Consider the following 22954-nt stretch of genomic DNA (forward strand, 5'->3'; position numbering starts at 1 on the left):
TTATTTAATAATATAATTATAGTGCATGTATTTCTTACTTTGTCATTATAATTATATTAAAACGTTTCATAATTACATGTACTGATTTCAACAGTAACATTATCGCAGTAAATGAATATGTTATCACATTGAGATAGTTGTTTAACTGGAGTATGTAATGTTAAATGTTATTCATTGTGTTATCATAACCGCTATAAGAAAGTGCACAAACTAACTGTAAAATGTTGTTTGTGTTGATTTCTTGCGTTCTTTTAGTTTTTATTTTTTGGAAACTTATGAAAAGGCAGACTCTTTGGCGCCAGAGGAATGTGACGCAAGGTACAGCAATTCCCATATTCGGGGATAGCTGGAAGACGTTCCTAAAGCAAGAGTCATTTGTGGAGATGGTTCAAAGAAAGTACAACGAGTTTCCATCTGCCAGGTTTGTTTGCTTATCAATTTGGAATTTTACGTAAATAATCACTTTTATCAGATATACAGGAATTTACCGCATGTCTTTTCCTACGTTGATGATAAGAGATCCAGAGTTGATCACTCGCATTGCCATCAAAGACTTCGATCACTTCACCGATCATCGAACGTTCTTCAGCGACCAGGCCGATCCTTTATGGAATAAGAATCTATTCTCGCTTAGAGGTTGTTGTTGTCAATTTTTAAGAATACTTTAATGTTGGTTTGGTTTCAGGTGAAAAGTGGAAGGAGATGCGTGCAATCTTGAGTCCAGTTTTCACAGGCAGCAAAATGCGATTGATGTTTGATTTGATGAAAGCCTGTTCAGATCAGTTCGTCGCTCATTTCTTAGAGAGGTCGGATGTTGTGCTGGAAGTAAGCGACGCATTCACGAGGTTTGCGAACGACGTTATAGCCAGTTGCGCGTTTGGTGTTAAATGCGATTCACTGAAGCAGCCAGAGAACGAGTTCTATGCCATGGGTAAGGATGCGACCGATTTCAGCACATTGTCGAGAAAATTTAAGATTTTCTTTTTTTTTCTCGTGCCTAACATAAGTAAAGTAAGTGATTTTTATTCAATGTTTTTAAAGTCAGAAGTTGTTTTCCTTCAACGATTTTTATTTAGATATCATTTGTAAATATGATATGATTGTTTTTTCTCAAATTTTAGAAATTTAAATTTTCGATATTCAGCAGGAAAGTGGGAGATTTCTTCAAAGGTTTGGTCAAAGAAAACATTGAAATGCGAGAGGTGAATGGAATAAAGAGAAACGATTTAATTAATTTGTTAATGGAGGCAAGGAAAAAGGAACTGTCGCATGAAGACATCACAGCCCAAGCTTTGGTATTTTTTTTTGCAGGCTTTGACTCGGTTTCCACGCTTATGAGTTTCCTTGCGTACGAATTGGCCCTCAACCCTGAAGTCCAAGATAAACTTCGCGATGAAATAGATGAAACACTTATCAGCTGTAAAGGCAATCTGAGATACGAAGATTTACAATCCATGAAGTACTTGGATATGGTCATAGCAGGTACATCTCAAACTACACATAACATGAGACATTTTTGTCAAGTGTGTCAACCAATAGCAGTTGGTACTTGTGCATAAATATCTAATGTTTTCTTTCGTTTTTAGAAACGTTGAGAAAATGGCCATCAACATTCGTCGTCGATCGTGTATGCGTGAAGCCCTACACCATACCGGCTCTAGAAAAATCAGAATCGGATCTACACTTGAATGCAGGTGATGTTCTTTGGTTGCCTATATTCGGTATCCAACGAGATCCTAATTACTATACAGATCCTGAACGATTCGATCCTGAGAGGTTCAACGATGAGAATAAGGGACGGATCGGAACATCCACTTATATTCCTTTCGGTTTGGGGCCGAGAAACTGCATCGGATCTCGTTTTGCACTTCTAGAAACGAAACTGCTTTTCATCCAAATTCTCAGCAATTTTAAGATTGAGGTCGATGCAGAAACTACTGTACCGTTGAAACTAGATAGACATAAATTCGGAATAACGTCCGAAGGTGGTTTCTGGTTGGGATTTAAATCCAGGAGACGTTCGAAATAAGAAAATGTATAAAGTAAATCTCAAATAAATTTAATTAATATAGACAAGACATTAATATAAAAAAAAATGTTTTGGATAAGAAAAGTATAAATTCTTAACCATATCTGTAAGCGATTGAAGCTGGAAGAATGTACCAATGGTGTCACCCAAAATTGGTTTTGGAAATCCTTGCACAACATTTTTATATTTCCAGTAAAGTTGTTGACTCACCGAGCCCAACCGAATAAATTTAATTAATATACACAAGACATTAATATAAAAAAAAAATATCATTAATAAATAACTAAAGTTAGTCAGTAAATAAATATTATGTGGAATGCACTGTTATTTAAACAGTTCACAACTATTATTATTAAAGCCTCAATGGCTTGTAAAAATTTCTTCAGAAATGAATCTACGATATGTTTTATCAAAATCCAATAAAGTATTTCCGTTCGATGAAACTATAATAAACATACTTTTTTTTGACTTGTATTATCTCTTTTAAGCTGTTTTAATATAATAAAGATTTGATAGATCCATAAAAATGATGAATTTCTTATATATATATCTATTTTGTTTATATTTTTCTTCGTTTCAGACCTAGCCAAAAGCCATCAGTTGACGTTAACAATAAATTATTTTTGCTGATTTTTAACGGAACAGATGTTTTTTCACTGACTACGATTTCGAATTTATTGAGTAGTTTAAAGAACATAATTTTGACTATCATCATGGCAAAACGATAAGCTATACAAGAACGAGGTCCAATTCCGAAAGGCAAATAAGTGCATGGATGAATACTGTATTTGTTAGAATCCGAAAATCGTTCCGGATTGAATTTGCTTGGATTGGGAAAATACTTGGGAACATTATGGAGTCCAGCTGCAGGAAAACATATCACATCGCCTGGCTTCAAATGTACTGCCACTTCGTCTGGAAATTGAGGCTCAATGGTGTACTCTTTAACGCAATGCCTGTCTAAGAGGAAACCTGGTGGCCACTTGCGGATGGTTTCTGGTTATGCTCAAGAATTATGTCATATTATTGAAAATAGATTTTTATAATTACCTTTCAAAACCATATCAAAGTACTTGAGTTCCATAACCGACTCATATGTGAATTTACCAAATTTTCGATGCACCTCTTCGATCTCTTTTCTGACTCGTTCTTGGATGTCCGGGTTTACGGCTAACTCGTAAGAGATAATGTGCTTCTCATAGTGGTGGTGTTCGCGATGCCGGCCGAAAAGAATACCAAGAAATTCGAGGTAATTTCAATATCGGAAATTTATAAACCAACTTTTTCTCGTTCAATCATCAGTGTGTTAAGCATGTTGTAGTAAAGGGTACCTTCCTGTTTACGTACTCTTAGAGTATCACCAACTAAACGTAAGATAAACGCGCTGACCTTTTTTGGGATTATCTCGAAATTCACAGCCTAACAAATTTTAATTTTACTTATAATCATAATTGACTAAGGATATTACCTTAGCTAATGTCGGCAGAAGAAAATGGAGGAACATTTTGGAAATTCCCGAGAAGCTAATTTTTGTAACATTTTTGATCATCATATAGAATTCGTTGGTCGGGTAATCCAATGAGTCACACTTCACTCCGAAGACGCATATTGCCAATACATCAATAGCGTACTTTGTGTAAGCGCCTTTCAATTTGATGAATTGTTTTTCTGAAATCTTCCTTTCATAAAAAGTGACAAATTGCGTGGAGACTTTGTCTATTAGTTTGAACATATGTCGAATCTTCAGACCGGAAAAAGCCGGTGATAAAATGTTCTCATATGGGACCATTTGGTTTCTTTCAATGCGAAGAGATTATTGTAAAAAAATTGATCACTGTCTCCTGGTACGTAGTTGATGTGATTTGAGAAATGCTCGAAGTCTTTTATTGCTAATTGCTTGATGAGTTCTGGATCTCGAATCATGAGCATCGGATTAGTCATCTGGTAAAATCCTACGTACCTTAAATATATTCAGTTTAAGTTTAACCATTTAAATTTCTATTAATTTTCATAATAATTATTGATGAAGAAACCGGCAATCAAAAATGTAATTACAAATGTTTGTATCTTACCTATGTTTTGGATAGGAAAAGTATAAATTCTTAACTATATCTGTAAGCGATTGAAGCTGGAAGAATGTACCAATGGTGTCACCCAAAATTGGTTTTGGGAATCCTTGCACAACATTTTTATATTTCCAGTAAAGTTGTTGGCTCACCAGAGCCCAACCGATAAGAAGCAACGCAATTACAAGCAAAAAAACGACCAGTATTTCGTACGTTTGATTTTATAATGAACTTTTATAGATAATACCGCAAATTGATTTGCAATCACGCTTAACTGGCTTTAAATCTCGGCATTTATTTGCGTAATAACTTACTTTTCAGCTCTCGGAATACACCAGACAAATTCTTTAACCAACAATCAATCTCAACAATTAGTGGAAGTATACATCTTATTACAATCTTCAGGAATAAAATCTATAAGTACATTGTTTGTTTATATACTCTATTAACAATAGACCAACCAACACAATGCCGATTTTTTTATAAACCAAACCACTAGAACCGGTACACAACATCAAAGAGCATACATTTAATGAAGAAAAAAATTGAACCGAAATTAACCGAAATTAAAATTTCGTTCCCTTTTTTCAATTGAAAAATTTTACATTACAGCTACGGTTCTGTTAAAAAATCCGTTTAATTTTGGTTTACGGTTATCGATTCGGTTTAACTCTCTGATACCAACACCAATCTTTATGCAATCCGAACAATTTAAGTTCTAAAAGTCCATAATGTATTTTTATATTTTTCTTCGTTTAAGACCTAGCCAAAAACCGTCGGCTGACGTCATCATTAAATCGAATTTGCTAATTTTTAACGGAACACACGTTTTTTCACTGACCACGATCTCGAACGTACTGATTAGTTTAAAAAACATAATTTTGGTCGTCATCATTGCAAAACGATAAGCTATGCAAGAGCGAGGTCCAACTCCGAAAGGCAAATAAGTGTATGGATGAATACTGTATTTGTTAGAATCCGAAAATCTTTCCGGATCGAATTTGGTTGGATTGGGAAAGTACTTGGGATCATAATGAAGTCCAGATGCGGGAAAACATATCACGTCATCTGGCTTCAAATGTACGGCTACTTCGTCTGGAAATTGAGGCTCGATGGTGTACTCTTTAACGCAACGCCTGTCTAAAAAGAAACCTGGTGGCCACTTGCGGATGGTTTCTGGTTATAATCAAGTATTATGAGATGTTATTGGAAATATATTTTTATCATTACCTTTCAAAACCATATCCAAATACTTGAGTTCCATAACCGCTTCATATGTTAATTTACCAAATTTTTGATGAACTGTTTCGATCTCTTGTTTGACTCGTTGTTGGATTTCCGGGTTTAGGGCTAACTCGTAAGAGGCGAAACACATCAGGGAGGTTGTGTTTACGATACCGGCCGAAAAGAATATCAAGAAATTTGAGGTGATTTCAATATCGGAAATTGATATGCCATCTTTTTCTCGCGCCTTCATCAGCGTATTAAGCATGTCGTGACGAAGGATACCTTCGTGTTTACGTACCCTTAAAATGTCGCTAATTAATTGCAGGAAGAATGCGCTGACCTTTTCTGGAATTATTATAAATTTCAGCGCCTAGAAAATATCACTTTTACGTGTAATCACAAGAGATGGTGGATATTCTTGCCTTAGCCAATGTCGGGAGAAGAAAATGTAGGAATATCTTGGAAAGTCTCGAAAAGCTCATAATGTTTGTAAGATCTTTGCTCATCATATAGAATTCGTTGGTCGGGTGTACCAATGAGTCGCATTTCACTCCGAACACGCTTATTGCTAACACGTCATTAGCGTACCTTGTGTAAGCGTCTTTCAATTCGATAGTTTGCTCTTCTGAAATCTTCCTTTCATAAAAGTTTATAAATTGCGTGGATAGTTTATCTATCAGTTCGAACATGTTTTGAATCTTCATGCTGGTGAATGCAGGTGTTAGAATGTTTCTCATGTGGGACCATTTGGAACCTTTCAATGCAAACAGATTATTGCTCCAAAATAAATCACTGTCACCGGGAACGTAGTTGATGTGATTTGAGAAATATTCAAAATCTTTTATTGCTAATTGTTTGATGAGTTCGGGATCTCGAATCATGAGCATGGGTTTAGACATCTGGTAAAATCCCACGTACCTAAAAAAATATTCAAATTTAGATAATGAGTTTCTAATTATTTAACATATTTATTGTTGATAAAATGATAATAAGATTATAATATTTCGACAACAAACTCGATCGAACAACGATCATCTAGTGCTCCCCAACATTTTTATCGCCACGGACCGGTCAACGTTTAATAATTCTAACGCGGCCTAGGTTACGTTGATATAGTAACACCAAAAAATAATATAAAGTGATTTAACATTTAACTCACTAGATTCTAGTGAGTTAAAATAAAATGAAAATAATGTAATATTCCTTGGGAGGCTCGGTATCATTTAATCCACGGACCGGGGGTTGGGACCACCGATCTAACCAACCAATTATTGTTATTTTTGACACCTAGGCCAAGTGGTAATAAGCTTATGGCATTTCTAAGTCTATGTTCGGTTAACGAACAATTCGGGTGGCGAATAGAGTCTTTGAAACCGCATTTATATTATCGTTACTCAAAAGAAAGTTTTAAACTATGAATTCACAACCAAATCCAAGCTCAGAATTAGATATATATTAGAAATAAAATTTTCACTTTATCAAGAAATAACTAATAAAAGAATAATATAATTACAAAGTTCAGTAACTTACCTATTTTTTGGGTAGGAAAAGTATATATTCTTGACCATATCCGTAAGAGATTGAAGTTGTAAATATGTACCAATGGTGTCACCGAAAACTGGTTTTGGAAATCCTTGGACAATATTCTTGTATTTCCAGTAAAGTTGTTGCCTCACTAGAGCCCAGCTGACAAGAAGGAGTGCAATTATGAGCAAGAGAATGATCAGCATGTTGCACGTTCGATTGTATAATGAATTTAATGAAATTAAGTTCACTCCGTTTTATATATTTTTATATAGCTAATTATATTGTAATTAAATTTGCATGTTCATAAACAATACAATTTTTTTTATAACATCTACTTTTATTTACAATCTTTCATTAAGCAATATTTTTAGCGGTACAAATATAATAATGGTGGGGTACTCAACAGTATCTGTCTGTGTAAATTAATATAATGTCATTTAATTGTATGTTTGTGTTGGATTTCCTAGCAGGTTTATTTGGGTGTAAATAGAATCTTAATTGGTACTTTTCACTATAGTTTGTAATTACACATTTAATCCTTTCCATTTTCAAATCACTATGTATGACACTATAGGGGACATACTAGGGTGTTCGGTGATTATGCGCAATGGTTTTGATTGGAATCGCTGGAGTATTTAGATGTTAGAATTGATTACTGAACATCACAAATATATACCATATGACAATACTTCTTTGAGTATATGTGTAAATCAATAATTTATTGTCAAGCGATGACACTAATTTTCTTCCAAGCAGCCAATATAGTTTGCTGAATTTCAGACCTAGTTATTTTCTCTTTGTCCATATATGTTTCTTCCAAGTGAGTATTCTATCCAGATGCATGCCAAAGTATTTTACATGATCCTCCTGTGGTAAAACTTTGTTAATTAGAGTTCTGGAGGACAACTTCAATTGACTTCAATTCGCCATTATTTTAGCCAGTGTTCTATTTGATTTAATCCACTTTGCAAGTTTTGTGATGCAACTTCTGGTTTACTGTCAGAAGACATTAGTGCAATGTTATCTGCGAATGTAGCGACAGTTATTTTATTTGTTGTCGAGAGATCTGATATGAAGATGAGATATAGAAGAGGTCCGAGTACGTTTCCTTGTGGTGCCCCGGATCTAATTGGAAATAAGTTGGAATATTAATTTTGCATCTTTATCCGTTAGGTATGATTTTATAATTTGGAAGAACGGGTATGATAGCATTTACTTAATTTTACACAGCAATACAAATTTGCGCAAGTTAATAATTTTTTTAAAAGACCATACAAAGAAGACTGTAAAGAGCTTTAATGATAATTTTAGCTAATTGGAAGAGCTTTCAGGAAAATATTGTAACTAATGATTAATCTGAAGAATTAACGGTCGCAATCTGTAGGAATAACATTTTCTCTACTTTCATCGATCACGACCTATTTACATTTTGTATTGTTACAGAAAATATCTTCATAACGTTATAACAGTTTCTGTTTTGAATAGTCGAGTAATGTAAGTCCAATTATTTGAAAAATCCATAAATTATGCACGTTGATCAGTTTATTTGCGCATAGAACCTGTTTCAAATAGAACATTGTATAAAAAAAAATCACTATATCATTAAACAATTTGTGCAATATCATCTTGATTAATTGCAGTATTCAAAATTTAATAGGTTCTATTAATTGCACAATAATATTTTTCATTCACCAATTATATATTTTTTGTCAGTATCACATCACATTATTTTACTGGTTACGTTTTTTTTTTAATTATCTTGCAAAAAATATACACAAATAACATTATTGTTGATTATATATTAATATATCATTTTTCTTTTATATCTATTTATTTATTTACAGAAGATCGAAATCTTTTTACCTACTTTCATATATATATATTTTTAAGTTTCTAAAATAATTAAAAAACTGACTCTTATATGTAGGTCATGATCAATATTGCAGATATTAATCTTAAAATGTTTTATTGCAGTGTTTCATAACAAAATTTAGTTTTTTGAAATATTTTTTAATTTTAATTTACATTTTCGAACATCATTTTATATCTCAAAAAAACAGTGTCTTTACTTAAACGAATAATAATTATACATTTAGGGACAGAAAGACCTATGGTCAATAACCCTTTGTAGTACTTGATTTGTTTTGTTGATTACTACAATTATATGAAAATGTTTATTTTTTTATATCGTTGTTATAATAATGTTTTTTTTTTGAATATTAATGGTAAAGAAAAAAACTACAAAGAATTAAGTGACATTAAGTCTTTGTACACATTAGAATAGTGGTCGGCGCCGGAGCCGTACGCGGATCTTTCCATGAGAAATTTCGGCTCCCGCTTCACGAAAGCTTGCTGAAAATTTCACTAGTAAAAATTACTATCGTGGGACTAAGTTGGGCTCAGTTGCCGACACATGCATTAGAATAATGATTTCCAAACGTTTTGATACGTGAAAAAAAGTTTTATTCAATTTTTATAACTGAGCTACGTAAATATTTATTTTAAATCATGATTTCAGTTTGAAAATAATTATATTATATTCTAGCATAATGCAAATATAAATATATCGTGCATGAGGTTTTTAGTGACCATACTATCAGATTGACAAACATTAAGTAACAATGTATCATGACAAAACGACTAATATTATGAATTACATCATTTCATGACTTATTATAATTATTACCAAAGATAATCATCTATTCTAAAGATTTGTTTACACCTCGCTTTTTCATTTACGCTTTGGTGTAACTGTATGAGTGTAGATTTACACTTAAAACATGTGATATGGTTAGTTTGGTTGTCTATATACGGCATCCAACGAAATATAATTTAATACACGAACCCGAACGTATTTGATCCCAAATAGATTTCATTCGGTTCCACGACAAACTACAACAGTGACAAAACAGAACGTCGGAAAATAGTTTACAATATTGCATTGGTTTGCTATTTTATAAATCCAATTGCTTTTTGTTCAGATTCTTATCAATTTTAAGTCAGATGCCATACTAGAAAAATCTGTTGTCATTGTTATTCTTTTAAAATAAATCGAAATAATATCGGAATGGATTATGGTTGGGATTTAGACGTAAAAAAAGCACACGAGCCTGAGGCTAATTTAACATTTCTGAAAGAAATTGAAGTTCTAAAATATCATATAAATCAAAGACGATATTATTTTGCTTATATTCTTCGTTTAAGGCCTAGCCAAAAGCCATCAGCTGATGTCAACATTAAATCGATTTTGCTGATTTTTAACGGGACAGAAGTTTTATCACAGACCACGATCTCAAACGTACTGAGCAGTTTGAAGAACATAATTTTGGCCTTAATCATTGCAAAACGATAACCTATGCAAGAGCGAGGTCCAACTCCGAAGGGCAAAAATGTGTATGGATGAATACTGTCCTTGTTAGAATCCGAAAACCTTTCCGGATCGAATTTGCTTGGATTGGGAAAATATTTGGGATCGTGATGGAGTCCAGCTACGGGAAAACATATCACATCGCCTGGCTTCAAATGTACGGGTACTTCGTCTGGATATTCAGGCTCAATTGTGTACTCCTTAACACAAAGCCTGTCCAAAAGAAAAGCGGCTGGCCACTTGCGTATGGTTTCTGGTTATGATCGACAATAAATATGTATTATTGGAAAAAAAAAATTTCTTTACCATTTAAAACCGTATCCAAATATTTGAGTTCCTTAATCGCTTCGTACGTTAATTTACCAAATTTTCGATGAACTGTTTCGATCTCTTTTCTGATTCGTTCTTGGATGTCCGGGTTTACAGCTAACTCGTAAGACGTGAAGCACATCATCGAAGAGGTGCTCTCAAAGCCGGCCAAAAAGAATACTAAGCATTGCGAGGTAATCTCCAAATCGGAGATTGATATACCATCTTTTTCTCGCGCCTCCATTAGCAGGTTAAGCATATCCTGGCGAAGGATACCTTCCTCTTTGCGTACCCTTAAAGTATCTCCAACTAACTGCAGGAAGAAAGCGCTGACCTTGCCTGGGATTATAATGAATTTCAGCGCCTAACAAATTTCGGTTTAATTCATAATTACAGAAAACCATTCACATTACCTTAGCTAACGTTGGCAGAAGAAAATGAAGGAATAACTTGGATATTCTCCTAAAGCTTTTCATCTCTGTTACAACCTTGCCCATCGTATAAAATTCGTTTTTCGGGTGTTCCAACGAGTCGCACTTCACTCCAAAAGCGCACGTCGCAATTACATCATTGGTGTACCTAGTATACGCGTCTTTCAATTCGATAGTTTGCTGATTTGAAATCTTCTTTTCATAAAAGGTGACAAACTGAGTGGAGACTTCGTCCATCAGTTCAAACATGTATCGCATCTTCATGCTGGTGAATGCCGGAGTTAGAATGTTTCTCATCTGGGACCATTTTGTTCCTTTCAATGCGAAGAGATTATTGCTCCAAAGAACGTCATTATCGCTCGGAACGTAGCTGATGTGATCCGTGAAATGTTCGAAGTCTTTTACTGCTAATTGCTTGATGAGTTCGGGATCTCGAATCATAAGCATCGGTTGAGTCATCTGGTAAATTCCAGCGTACCTTAAAAATATTCAACTAAACACTAGGTTTCATGGTTTTATTTTTCTTAGAAAATAAATTCATGTACAATACTTACTTTGTGAATTTATTTTAAAATTTTCCAACTAGACTACAGTGTAAATTATTAGCAGTAAATATTTAAATATATTGAATATGAGTTATATTGATTTACTCTCCTATACTTATAAACACATCAAGAATCATTTTTTTATTTAATTGCTTAATTAAAAACAAGCTTTGTTAAATAAATTTGTTATTGCGAAAATACTGGCTTCTTGACAGAAAGCTATAAATAATTAATAATAAAGTTTCTTTTTTCAAATAGATATAAAAATTATCATCATTTGCATTCATAATTAAATTTATATGAATATTTTTTTATGAAATGAAACAAGTTCTATAAACTGTACAAATTTCTTCGAAATAATATTAAATATTATATATTTTTCAATGTGTTTATATTAGATTAAAACGTAATTATTTTATGCAGATTATCTCAAATTCTATTTATGGCTTTTATTTATAATTTTGTTATATTGGTGATAAATTATTTCCAGGTAGTGTCTTACCTATGATTTGGAAAAGCAGAGTATAGATTCTTGATCATATCTGTTAAGGATTGAAGCTGGAAGAATGTACCAATGTTATCACCCAAAATCGGTTTAGGGAATCCTTGAACAACATTTTGGTATCTCCAGTAAAGCTGCTGCCTCACCAGAACCCAAGCAATCAGAAAGAGTGCAACTACGAGCAATAAAACGACCACCATTTCGCACGTTCTATTTTTTAATGAACTCAGATAAGATTATTCCGTCTATTTAACGAACTTTATTCGACGATATACTTTTTTTTTGTTCGATTAATAAAAACTAAATTTATACATCATCTTATTAACAATAAATATGGCTGCATGTTAATAACGCTTTTATAGGTCTATAAAAAAATATAAATTTAAGTAGGGACGTCCGCCTCTTCAGTAACTTTTAGGATGGTTTTGGTTAACTTGTAGAAGTATTTCATGGACTCCAAGTTTTTAAGTTTTCCAATATTTTTGCGTATGTAGGCGACTAACAGCATAATGGTTAAGTCGCCCTACCCATGATTCCGTGGGCGCCGGTTCGTATCCTAGTCAAGACTGGTCCTTTGTGAGCCCTCTCAGTGCTTACAGCAATAGGGCCATCGTTCATCATGAATGGACAGTCAAATGAAAGAGGTTCAGCATATGAACTTTCAGCCAAATCGATGGACAATGACAGTGCTAAGGACAGCAGCAGATACACAGCCAAAGGGAATAGTGGAATCGCAGAGCATCAATATACTGAAGTTAACCTAAAAGACGGCAGCCAACCAACAAATTACAAATAAATATAATGGTAAAAACTTCCATTGGGAATTTTACCAAAAAATATAAATTAATTGTAAATTAAATATATTATGACGTAATGAAAAAAAATTACATAAGAAATTCTGGATTCAGCTCGTTCACATTTTTTATTTTTAGAAGAGAATTGATTATATTTTTGTGGAATGCACTTGATATGATTTTGATTTGGTTTATCTTTTATATATTTTTTGTAAACACTTAAATCAATAGACTTTTTGGTCCACATGATACAATCTGTACTTTATTTAAAAAAAATACATGTATGAACCAATATTATATTTATTTACTCACTAAAATATATTTAAGAAATTGATCTTAATTTTAATTGATTTGGTGAATTTTTCTGATTAAAAAAATATGAAAATAAACAAATTTCATTGTTAAAAAAAATATTTTATATGGATATAAAACTAATTAAAGCCAAAAGGATCAATTGGTTTTTTGATACATCGAGATTAAGCCGATATTTATATCAAACAAAGAAAAATAAAGTGGGACAAAATGATTATGATAATAAATTTTAAAGTAAAAGTATTTTCACAAAATACATTAACATATTTTCAATACTTCGTACCAATAATAAGTTTATATTTTAATAAAAGTATAATAAAATATTAATATTTATTACAATATTTATAAAAAAAACAGATAAAAAAATGATCATCAATCATGATAATGCAGTCATGTCACGAATAGGATGTGTGCCACGAAATTACTTCCTTCAACAAAACTTCGTGTTTGGATGAAAAATACTATGACTAAAATGGAAATACTTTCCATCGTAAAAAAAATGAAATGCTTTTTTTTATTTTATTTCCCACGCAGAAAAAGTTTTTTTTTATTATTTAATACAATATTTTAAGCAATTATAACAAATTTATCAAATATTATCATCAGTACATTCAATTTTGTTCCAAGTCAATTCGAATTAAGTATTCTGTAGAATGATGTAAATTGCTATGTAACCTAAGTTTAATTTCAATACACTTATCTAACAATATAGATAACTGTAATTATGCTTTGATATTTATATATGAAAGACATGATTATTTTTGTTTACATACTTCTTCGCTTAAGACCTAGCCAAAAGCCATCAGCTGACGTTAACAATAAATCAAATTTCCTGATTTTTAATGGGACAGAAGTTTTTTCAGTGACAACAATCTAAGAACATAATTTTGGTCGTCATCATTGCAAAGCGGTAAACTATGTAAGAGCGAGGTCCAAGTCCTAAAGGCAAATACGTGTATGGATGATTACTGTCCTTGTTGGAATCTGAAAATCTTTCCGGATCGAATTTACTTGGATTGGGAAAATACTTGGCATCGTGATGGAGTCCAGCTACGGGAAAACAGATCACATCGCCTGATTTCAAATGTACGGCTTCTTCGCCTGGCAATTTAGGCTCAATTGTGTACTCCTTAACGCACAATCTGTCCAAGAGGAAAGCGATTGGCCACATGCGGATGGTTTCTGGTTATGATTAAGAATTATAAGATATTATTGGACATAGATGATTAGTTTTTATCATTCAAAACCATATCCAAATACTTGAGTTCCTTCATCGCTTCGTACGTTAATTTACCAAATTTACGATGAACTGATTCGATCTCTTTTCTGACTCGTTGTTGAACTTTCAAAACTGACTAAAAAAATACCAAGCATTGCGAGGTAATCTCCAAATCGGAGATTGATATACCATCTTTTTGTCGCGCTTCCATCAATAGGTTTAACATGTCCTGGCGAATGATGCCTTCCTGTTTACGCATTCTTAAAGTATCACCAACTAACTGCAGGAAGAACGCGTTGACCTTTTGTGGTATTATTGTGAATTGCATTGCCTAACAAACTTCGGTAAAACTAGTATTCATAAAAGATAAAGCACATTACCTTAACCAACATCGGTAGAAAAAAATTGAGGATTATCTTGAAAATTCTTGAGAAACTATTCACCTCTGTCACGATCTTGCCCATTTTATAAAATTCGTTGATCGGGTGTTCAAATGAATTGCACTTCACACCGAATACGCACTTTGCAATTACGTGTACCTTGTATAAGCGTCTTTAAATTCGATCGTTTGCTGATTTGAAATCTTCTTTTGATGAAAGGTGACAAACTGAGTGGAGACTTCGTCTATCAGTTCGAACATGTATCGCATCTTCATGCTGGTGAATGCCGGACTTAGAATGTGGGACCATTTGGTTCCTTTCAATGCGAAGAGATTATTGCTCCAAAGAGCATCATTTTCACTCGGAATGTATCTGATGTAATCCGTGAAATGTTCGAAGTCTTTTACTGCTAATTGTTTGATAAGTTCTGGATCACGAATCATTAGCATCGGTTGAGTTAACTGGTATATTCCAGCGTATTTTAAAAATATTCAACTTTAGATACTAGGTTTCAAAGTTTTCTACTTGAAACAATTTACATATAAAACTATTTATTTATAAATACATGCATTCCCCCCTTTATACACTCATGTTTCTTTTACTTTTATTTTATATGGTTCTTCGATTATTCCGATTTCAAACAATATTTATTTACTTGGTCAGTTTTTCACGGAATACCTATTATCCGTGAAACATAAGTGTTCCGCGGAACATAGTTTGGGAAGCCCTGATCTAATGAATCGAAACTTTCAGCTAATTATTATCTAAATAAATAGGTTTTGAATAGGGATCGGCAACATTATGCCCGCAAAGCAGTGATGATGAAGATATTTTTTTTTACATTTTAATAAAATAAAAATGCTTCGAAGCTAACATCTTTTACTTTTTCTCAATATAATTAATTATATAATAAATTATAGTAATAATATTTATTGCAATAGTAAATCATCAAAACATAAACTCAAGACAATTATATAAGAACAAAAATTAAATTAATCTGCTGCAAAAACCAACTATATATTTATATAAATTCATTACTAACGTTATATTTAACGAAGTTTGTCAGATGCCACGCGATGTTACGAAAGGTCGCGCGAATAACGAATAGTCAAATATATATAATACGAGGGTAGTTTGAAAAATGTTGAAAGCGAAATGGAAAGGGAAAAAACGAAGTTTACTGTTCAAAAATCATTTTGGACAGTTTGGAATGAATAAGTAGATTGTTATGAATTTGTGTTGCCGATAAACCTACCAAAATAAATAATTTTACAATACTCATGTTTTTCCATCTTAGAACCTTCACAGACACATCTACTTTAAATAACACGTAAACAACAACTGACAAACAGATTAAAATACTATTTTTATTATGTGGCTTCTTTTTAATCTATATGTTATTGAGAAAATACTGAATTATTGACAGAAAGCGGTGCATTCATAATAATTAATAATATTTTGCTTATATTTCTCTTATTTTCATACATGATTGAACGCGAAATAATATTATTGAATAAATGAAATGATCTGGGCAATCTATATATGTCATGTCAATAGCCCTTTGTAGCGATTTCATTTTTTTTTTAATTTTATTCTTTTTGTTGACAAAACACTATCAACGAAAAGCAGTTTTAATGAAGATTTTTATTTTATAAAATAATTATTTGGACAAACATAAATAAATGATAATAAATGATAAATTATTTGCAGGTAGTATCTTACCTATGATTTGGAAAAGCAAAGTATAGATTCTTAACCATATCCGTTAAGGATTGAAGCTGGAAGAATGTGCCAAGGATATCACCCAAAATCGGTTTCGGAAATCCTTGAACAACATTCTTGTATCTCCAGTAAAGCTGTTGCCTCACCAGAATCCAACCAATCAGAAAGAGTGCAACTACGAGCAATACGACGACCAGCATTTTGCTCGATCTATTTTATAATGAACTCAGATGAAATTGTTCTGTGTATTTAACGTAATTTAATCGACGATGTAATTTTTTTCTTTGTTTAATAAAAGCTAAATTTATCCATTGAAAGACAATGTAATTGCTTGGCATTGACTGCATTATCAATAACAATGTTTAAATTAAAATAAATGATTATGATAATAAATTTTAAAAGCAAAAATTATTTTCAAAAATTATATTAAGTTTTAATAAAAATATAACAAATTTTTTTCAGTATCTTCATGAGATTAAATCACGATTATAATTTTGTTTATATTCTTCGTTTCAGACCTAGCCAAAAGCCATTAGTTGACGTTAACAATAAATCAAATTTCCTGATTTTTAATGGGACAGAAGTTTTTTCAGTGACAACAATCTCGAACGTACTGAGCAGTTTGAAGAACATCAATTTGGCCATCATCATTGCAAAGCGGTAACCTATGCAGGAGCGAGGTCCAACTCCGAAAGGCAAATACGTGTATGGATGAATACTGCCCTTGTTGGAATCTGAAAACCTTTCCGGGTCGAATTTACTTGGATTGGGAAAATACTTGGCATCGTGATGGAGTCCACCTACGGGAAAACATATAACATCGCCTGGTTTCAAATGTACGGCTTCTTCGTCTGGAAATTTAGGTTCAATTGTGTACTCCTTAACGCACAATCTGTCCAAGAGGAAAGCGATTGGCCACATGCGGATGGTTTCTGGTTATGATCAAAAATTATAAGATGTTATTGGAAATAGATAATTATTTTTTACCATTTAAAACCATATCCAAATACTTGAGTTCCTTCATCGCTTCGTACGTTAATTTACCATATTTACGATGAACTGATTCGATTTCATTTCTGACTCGTTCTTGAATGTCTGGGTTTAAGGCTAATTCGTAACATGTGAAGCACATCATCGAAGAGGTGCTCTCGAAGCCGGCTAAAAAAAAAGCCAAACATTGCGAGGTAATCTCCAAATCGGAGATTGATATACCATCTTTTTGTCGCGCTTCCATCAATAGGTTTAACATGTCCTGGCGAATGATGCTTTCCTGTTTACGCATCCTTAATATATCACCAACTAACTCCAGGAAGTATGCGTTAATCTTTTGTGGTATTATCGTCAATTTAAGAGCCTAATAAATATTGGTTTAACTAGTATTCATAAAAGACCAAGTACATTACCTTAACTAACGTCGGCAGAAAAAAATTGAGGATTATCTTGAAAATTCTTGAGAAACTTCTCACCTCTGCCATAACTTTTCCCATTTTATAGAATTCATTAGTTGGGTGATTCAACGAATTGCACTTCACACCGAATGCGCACGTTGCAATTACGTCATTAGTGTACCTTGTATAAGCGTCTTTAAATTCGATCGTTTGCTGATTTGAAATCTTCTTTTTATGAAAGGTGACAAACTGAGTGGAGACTTCGTCTATCAGTTCGAACATGTATCGCATCTTCATGCTAGTGAATGCCGGACTTAGAATGTTTCTCATGTGGGACCATTTGGTACCTTTCAATGCAAAGAGATTATTGCTCCAAAGAGCATCATTTTCACTCGGAATGTAGCTGATGTGATCCGTGAAATGTTCGAAGTCTTTTACTGCTAATTGTTTGATGAGTTCTGGATCTCGAATCATTAGCATCGGTTGAGTTATCTGGTATATTCCAGCGTATCTTAAAAATATCAAATTTAGATATTAGGTTTCAAAGTTTATTTCTACTTAAAACTATTTACTTATAAAACTATATATACATACGTGTTTTTCTTTTACTTTTATTTTGAATGAGGGTCGGCAATATGATGCCCGCAAAGCAGTGAAGATGAAGATATTTTTTTTACATTTTTATAAAATAAAAATGCTTCGATTTTTTATTTTATCTGAATCTAATTAATTATATTATAATATAATTCAATAATATAAGAAGAAAATATAAATTAAATTAAACTGCTGCAAAAACCAACTATATATTTATATAAATTCATTGCTAACGTTATATTTAACGAAGTTTATCAGATGCCACGCGATGTTACGATAGGTTGCGCGACTATCGAATAGTCAAATATATATAAATACGAGGGCAGTTTGAAAAAAATTGAAAGTAAAAGGGAAAAAACGAACTTTACGATTCAAAAATCATTTTATTTTTATATATAATCTACTTGTAGCTGAATATATTTAGTCCAGTGATTTCTAACAATTATATATCATTTTTATAATTATACGTATCAAGGCTTGCAAAATAACTGTATACAGCAGAGTCTGCTAAACTTGTTACACTGAGTAATTTGTTTTGCGGCACAGCAATATTAAATTAAAATTTCTGATCTATGAAATACTACGTTCAAATATTTTTTATCTATATTTTTAAAATTTCACGGCACGCAATTCTAAAGAATCAATTGTCTTTATGTTTAGGAATAGATGGTAGTCTGATGGATCTAAATCTGGCGAATATGGTTGATCTTCAAGTAATTTTAAAGTAGTTTTATTCTTGTTGAAACGATCGAAAGCTTCAATTATACATGCATCTTCAATGCATGTACGTCCATGTTTCAATTCTAAAGTCCATCATAAAGTCCATAAAGGACAGTTGGAAATGAATAAGTAGATTATTAAGAATTTCTGTTGCCGAAAAACCTCCCAAAACTAATAATTTTATCATAGAACAATACTCGTGTTTTTCCATCATGTGCACAGCCATATCTACTTTAAACTACGCGTAAACAACAACTGACAAACAAATTAAAATGCATTTTTTACTATGTGGCTTCTTTCTAATCTATATGTTATTTTCATACATAACTGAACGCGAAAGAATATTATTGAATAAATTAAATAATCTGGGCAGAAATATCTATATATGTCATGACAATAGCCCTTTGCAGCGTTTCAATTTTTTTTAATTTTATTATTTTTGTTGACAAAACACTATTAACGAAAAGCAGTTTTTATGAAAATTTTAATTTATAAAATAATTATTTAGACAAACATAAATAAATGATAATAAATGATAAATTATTTGCAGGTGGTATCTTACCTATTATTTGGAAAAGCAAAGTATAGATTCTTAACCATATCCGTTAAGGATTGAAGCTGGAAGAATGTACCAAGGATATCACCCAAAATAGGTTTCGGAAATCCTTGAACAACATTCTTGTATCTCCAGTAAAGCTGCTGCCTCACCAGAACCCAACCAATCAGAAAGAGTGCAACTACGAGCAATACGGCGACCAGCATTTTGCTCGATCTATTTTATAATGAACTCAGATGAAATTGGTCCGTGTATTTAACATATTTTAATCTGCTTTATCAATACCAATGCTTAAATTCTAATAAATGATTATGATAATAAATTTTAAAATCAATAAGTATTTTTTAAAATTATATTAAGTTTCAAAATATATATGCTTTTAAAAATATGCTAGTTCTAACAATAATATCTTCAGTATCTTCATGAGATTAAATCACGATTGTAATTTTGTTTATATTCTTTGTTTCAGACCTAGCCAGAAGCCATCGGCTGGAGTCAACATTAAATCGATTTTGCTGATTTTTAATGGAACAGGAGTTTTTTCTGTGATTACAATCTCGAACGTACTGAGTAGTTTGAAAAACATCATTTTGGCCGTTATCAATGCAAAACGATGACCTATGCAAGAGCGAGGTCCAACTCCAAAAGCCAAATAAGTGTATGGATGAATACTGTCCTTGTTGCAATCCGAAAACCTTTCCGGATCGAATTTACTTGGATTGGGAAAATACTTTTGATCGTGATGTAGTCCAGCTACGGGAAAACATATCACATCGCCTGGCTCCAAATGTACTGGTTCTTCGTCAGGATATGTAGGCTCAATTGTATACTTCTTAACGCACAATCTGTCCACCAGGAAAGCGAGAGGCCACTTTCGGATAGTTTCTGTTTAATATCAAGAATTAAGAGATGCCATTGGATATAGATCATTGTTATTACCATTCAAAATCATATCCAAATACTTGAGTTGCTTCATCGCTTCGTACGTTAATTTACCAAATTTACGATGAACTGATTCGATCTCTTTTCTGACTCGTTGTTGAATGTCTGGGTTTAAGGCTAATTCGTAAGATGTGAAGCACATCATTGAGGAGGTGCTTTCAAAGCCGGCTAAAAAAAATACCAAGCACTGCGAGGTAATCTCCAAATCGGAGATTGACATACTATCTTTTCGCCGCGCTTGCATCAGCAAGTTTAGCATATCCTGGCGAATGATGCCTTTCTGCTCACGCATTCTTAAAGTATCACCAACCAACTGCAGGAAGAACGCGTTGACCTTTTGTGGTATTATTGTGAATTTCAGAGCCTAACAAACTTCAGTTTAACTAGTATTCATAAAAGACAAAGCACATTACCTTAACCAACGACGGTAGAAAAAAATTGAGGATTATCTTGAAAATTCTTGAGAAACTATTCACCTCTGTCACGATCTTGCCCATTTTATAAAATTCATTGGTCGGGTGTTCCAAGGAGTCGCACTTCACACCGAAAGCGCACGTTGCGATTACGTCATTAGTGTACCTTGTATAAGCGTCTTTCAATTCGATCGTTTGTTGATTTAAAATTTTGTCTTTATGAAAGGTGACAAACTGAGAGGAGACTTCGTCTATCAGTTCAAACATGTATCGCATCTTCATGCTGGTGAATGCTGGACTTAGAATGTTTCTCATGTGGTACCATTTGGTTCCTTTCAATGCAAAGAGATTATTGCTCCAAAGAGCATCATTGTCGCCAGGAACGTAGCTCATGTGATCCGTGAAATGTTCGAAGTCCTTTACTGCTAATTGTTTGATGAGTTCGGGATCTCGAATCATGAGCATCGGTTGAGTTATCAGGTATATTCCAGCGTATCTTAAACATATTATTCTTTAGATAATAAGTATTAAAGTTGCTATAATTTGTAAACTAATACTTTATAAATACAGAAATATCAGCGGATTCGTTATAGTCCACTTTGAAAAATTCAAAACAAAGGAAAATTTTAATTGAGGAAACTAAAAATGAATTCCTAATGAATAGTGCATAGACATAAGTGGTTTTCACTTTTATATAATAATGTTTCTCTTAGTGCGGTTTATTTCTATTTTATTTAATTCATCAGGGCGACTAATAGCCGAATGGTTAAGTCTTCCTACCACAATCGAACCGGCGACGGATCGAATCCTGATCAAACCAGGCCTTTTGTGAGCCGAGCCCTCTCGGTGCTTGCAGCAATAGGGCCATCGTTCGCCACAGATGGACAGTGAAATGAATGAGGTTGAGCATATGGACCTTCAGCCAAGTCGATGAACAATGACAGTGTTAAGGATAGCAGCAGATACATGTTTTGAAAAATGTGTTGCTTAAATAAAAACAGGTTTCTTCTATTTGTTTCTATTTATTTGTTATTAGGAAAATAATGAATTATTGGTAGAAAGAGGTGAATACATGATATTTTGTTTATATATATATATTATATTACCACATAAAAGTCATCTTTATTTTTGTATACATAATTGAATATAGATGAATACATTAAAGAGATTTAAAGCGTAAATCATTTAGATATTAATTTTATGACATTTTTTCAAATGTTTTCAATAAATAAACATGTAAGAAAACAATTAAATGAAAAGGTAAATCTTTAAACCAGCTCATTTCAAATTACGTTTTTATTTTGCAATTTGAATTATACACAGAACAAACATCATTAACAAAAGGAAGTTTTAGTGAAGACTTTAATTTATAAAGTGATTAATGAAATGTGTTGTCTTACCTATGATTGGAAAAAGCAAAATAGAGATTCTTCACCATGTCTGTTAAGGATTGAAACTGGAAGAATGTGCCAAGGATATCACCCAAAATCGGTTTCGGAAATCCTTGAACAACATTCTTATATCTCCAGTAAAGCTGCTGCCTCACCAGAGCGTAACCAACCAAAAAGAGTGCAACTAGCAGCAAGAGAATGACCAGCATTTTGCTTTGCACGTTCGATTGTATAATGAACTCAGATGAGATTGTTGCGTCTATTTATCGTACTTTATTCAACGATGTATTTTTTTGTTCGACTAATAAAAGCTAAATTTATGCATTGAAATATAATGTAATTGCTTTCGCATTATCAGACGTTCGCTTATTAGCTATAAATATTGTTGCAAGTTAATAACGCTTTTATAGGTCCATAAAAAATATAAACGAATTTATATTGGGGCTTTGATAAAAAGTCCCATCTCCGACGTTCGTCTCTTCAGTACTTTCAGGATGGCTTTTGTCAACTTGCAGAAGTG

The 22954-nt window shown here is 32.7% G+C and overlaps 5 protein-coding genes across 8 annotated transcripts; 1 reads left to right on the top strand and 4 right to left on the bottom strand.

Annotated features, from left to right (window-relative positions):
* Positions 1-91: 91 nt before the first annotated feature.
* On the top strand, positions 92-2417 carry LOC108557963 (cytochrome P450 9e2-like). Of its 4 annotated transcripts, XM_017914724.1 has the most exons (6): positions 92-421; positions 473-636; positions 686-845; positions 907-931; positions 1122-1482; positions 1587-2417. In XM_017914724.1, the coding sequence occupies exons 1-6, from the start codon at positions 222-224 to the stop codon at positions 2027-2029; spliced, it is 1353 nt and encodes a 450-aa protein (XP_017770213.1). In that variant the 5' UTR covers positions 92-221; the 3' UTR covers positions 2030-2417. The 4 variants fall into 4 exon arrangements, with proteins under 4 accessions (XP_017770213.1, XP_017770204.1, XP_017770221.1 ...); XM_017914715.1 differs by having other exon boundaries at positions 686-1011; XM_017914732.1 differs by having other exon boundaries at positions 481-636; positions 686-1011.
* Positions 2418-2555: 138 nt separating this feature from the next.
* LOC108557903 (cytochrome P450 9e2-like) lies at positions 2556-7052 on the bottom strand. The gene is made up of 10 exons (XM_017914618.1): positions 6853-7052; positions 5745-6240; positions 5326-5692; positions 4845-5271; positions 3865-3989; positions 3498-3745; positions 3377-3448; positions 3234-3324; positions 3080-3199; positions 2556-3025 (listed from the first exon to the last, which is right to left on the bottom strand). The coding sequence occupies exons 1-10, from the start codon at positions 7050-7052 to the stop codon at positions 2589-2591; spliced, it is 2583 nt and encodes an 860-aa protein (XP_017770107.1). The 3' UTR covers positions 2556-2588.
* Positions 7053-9068: 2016 nt separating this feature from the next.
* Positions 9069-12202, bottom strand: LOC108557989 (cytochrome P450 9e2-like). The gene is made up of 4 exons (XM_017914753.1): positions 12004-12202; positions 10939-11434; positions 10523-10889; positions 9069-10469 (listed from the first exon to the last, which is right to left on the bottom strand). Exons 1-4 carry the CDS (start codon positions 12039-12041, stop codon positions 10036-10038), a joined length of 1335 nt encoding a protein of 444 aa, XP_017770242.1. The 5' UTR covers positions 12042-12202; the 3' UTR covers positions 9069-10035.
* A 4726-nt stretch (positions 12203-16928) lies between these two features.
* Positions 16929-19893, bottom strand: LOC108557993 (cytochrome P450 9e2-like). Its single transcript, XM_017914768.1, has 4 exons — positions 19695-19893; positions 17834-18329; positions 17418-17784; positions 16929-17362 (listed from the first exon to the last, which is right to left on the bottom strand). The coding sequence occupies exons 1-4, from the start codon at positions 19730-19732 to the stop codon at positions 16929-16931; spliced, it is 1335 nt and encodes a 444-aa protein (XP_017770257.1). The 5' UTR covers positions 19733-19893.
* A 246-nt stretch (positions 19894-20139) lies between these two features.
* On the bottom strand, positions 20140-22643 carry LOC108557913 (cytochrome P450 9e2-like). The gene is made up of 4 exons (XM_017914629.1): positions 22444-22643; positions 21044-21539; positions 20628-20994; positions 20140-20573 (listed from the first exon to the last, which is right to left on the bottom strand). Exons 1-4 carry the CDS (start codon positions 22641-22643, stop codon positions 20140-20142), a joined length of 1497 nt encoding a protein of 498 aa, XP_017770118.1.
* Positions 22644-22954: the final 311 nt, after the last annotated feature.

The sequence above is a fragment of the Nicrophorus vespilloides genome, unplaced genomic scaffold, assembly GCF_001412225.1.
Source record: "Nicrophorus vespilloides isolate i.1.1-1 unplaced genomic scaffold, Nicve_v1.0, whole genome shotgun sequence".
Taxonomy (NCBI): Eukaryota; Metazoa; Arthropoda; class Insecta; order Coleoptera; family Silphidae; genus Nicrophorus; species Nicrophorus vespilloides.

Excerpts from the sequence above, each read along its gene's own strand:
- LOC108557903 (XM_017914618.1), bottom strand. The coding sequence starts at position 7,052 with ATGCTGATCATTCTCTTGCTCATAATTGCACTCCTTCTTGTCAGCTGG. Across the intron at positions 5,693-5,744 it reads TTCTCCCGACATTGGCTAAG|GCGCTGAAATTTATAATAAT; the intron begins GCAAGAATATCC and ends GATATTTTCTAG. Across the intron at positions 3,325-3,376 it reads TAGTTGGTGATACTCTAAGA|TTGAACGAGAAAAAGTTGGT; the intron begins GTACGTAAACAG and ends ACACACTGATGA.
- LOC108557993 (XM_017914768.1), bottom strand. The coding sequence starts at position 19,732 with ATGGTTAAGAATCTATACTTTGCTTTTCCAAATAATAG. Across the intron at positions 18,330-19,694 it reads TTTGCTTTTCCAAATAATAG|ATACGCTGGAATATACCAGA; the intron begins GTAAGATACCAC and ends GATATTTTTAAG. Across the intron at positions 17,363-17,417 it reads TTTGGATATGGTTTTAAATG|AAACCATCCGCATGTGGCCA; the intron begins GTAAAAAATAAT and ends GATCATAACCAG.
- LOC108557963 (XM_017914715.1), top strand. The coding sequence starts at position 222 with ATGTTGTTTGTGTTGATTTCTTGCGTTCTTTTAGTTTTTATTTTTTGG. Across the intron at positions 637-685 it reads GAATCTATTCTCGCTTAGAG|GTGAAAAGTGGAAGGAGATG; the intron begins GTTGTTGTTGTC and ends GTTTGGTTTCAG. Across the intron at positions 1,483-1,586 it reads CTTGGATATGGTCATAGCAG|AAACGTTGAGAAAATGGCCA; the intron begins GTACATCTCAAA and ends TTTCGTTTTTAG.
- LOC108557989 (XM_017914753.1), bottom strand. The coding sequence starts at position 12,041 with ATGATCAAGAATCTATACTCTGCTTTTCCAAATCATAG. Across the intron at positions 10,890-10,938 it reads TTCTGCCAACGTTAGCTAAG|GCGCTGAAATTCATTATAAT; the intron begins GTAATGTGAATG and ends GAAATTTGTTAG. Across the intron at positions 10,470-10,522 it reads TTTGGATACGGTTTTAAATG|AAACCATACGCAAGTGGCCA; the intron begins GTAAAGAAATTT and ends GATCATAACCAG.
- LOC108557913 (XM_017914629.1), bottom strand. The coding sequence starts at position 22,643 with ATGCTGGTCATTCTCTTGCTGCTAGTTGCACTCTTTTTGGTTGGTTAC. Across the intron at positions 20,995-21,043 it reads TTCTACCGTCGTTGGTTAAG|GCTCTGAAATTCACAATAAT; the intron begins GTAATGTGCTTT and ends GAAGTTTGTTAG. Across the intron at positions 20,574-20,627 it reads TTTGGATATGATTTTGAATG|AAACTATCCGAAAGTGGCCT; the intron begins GTAATAACAATG and ends GATATTAAACAG.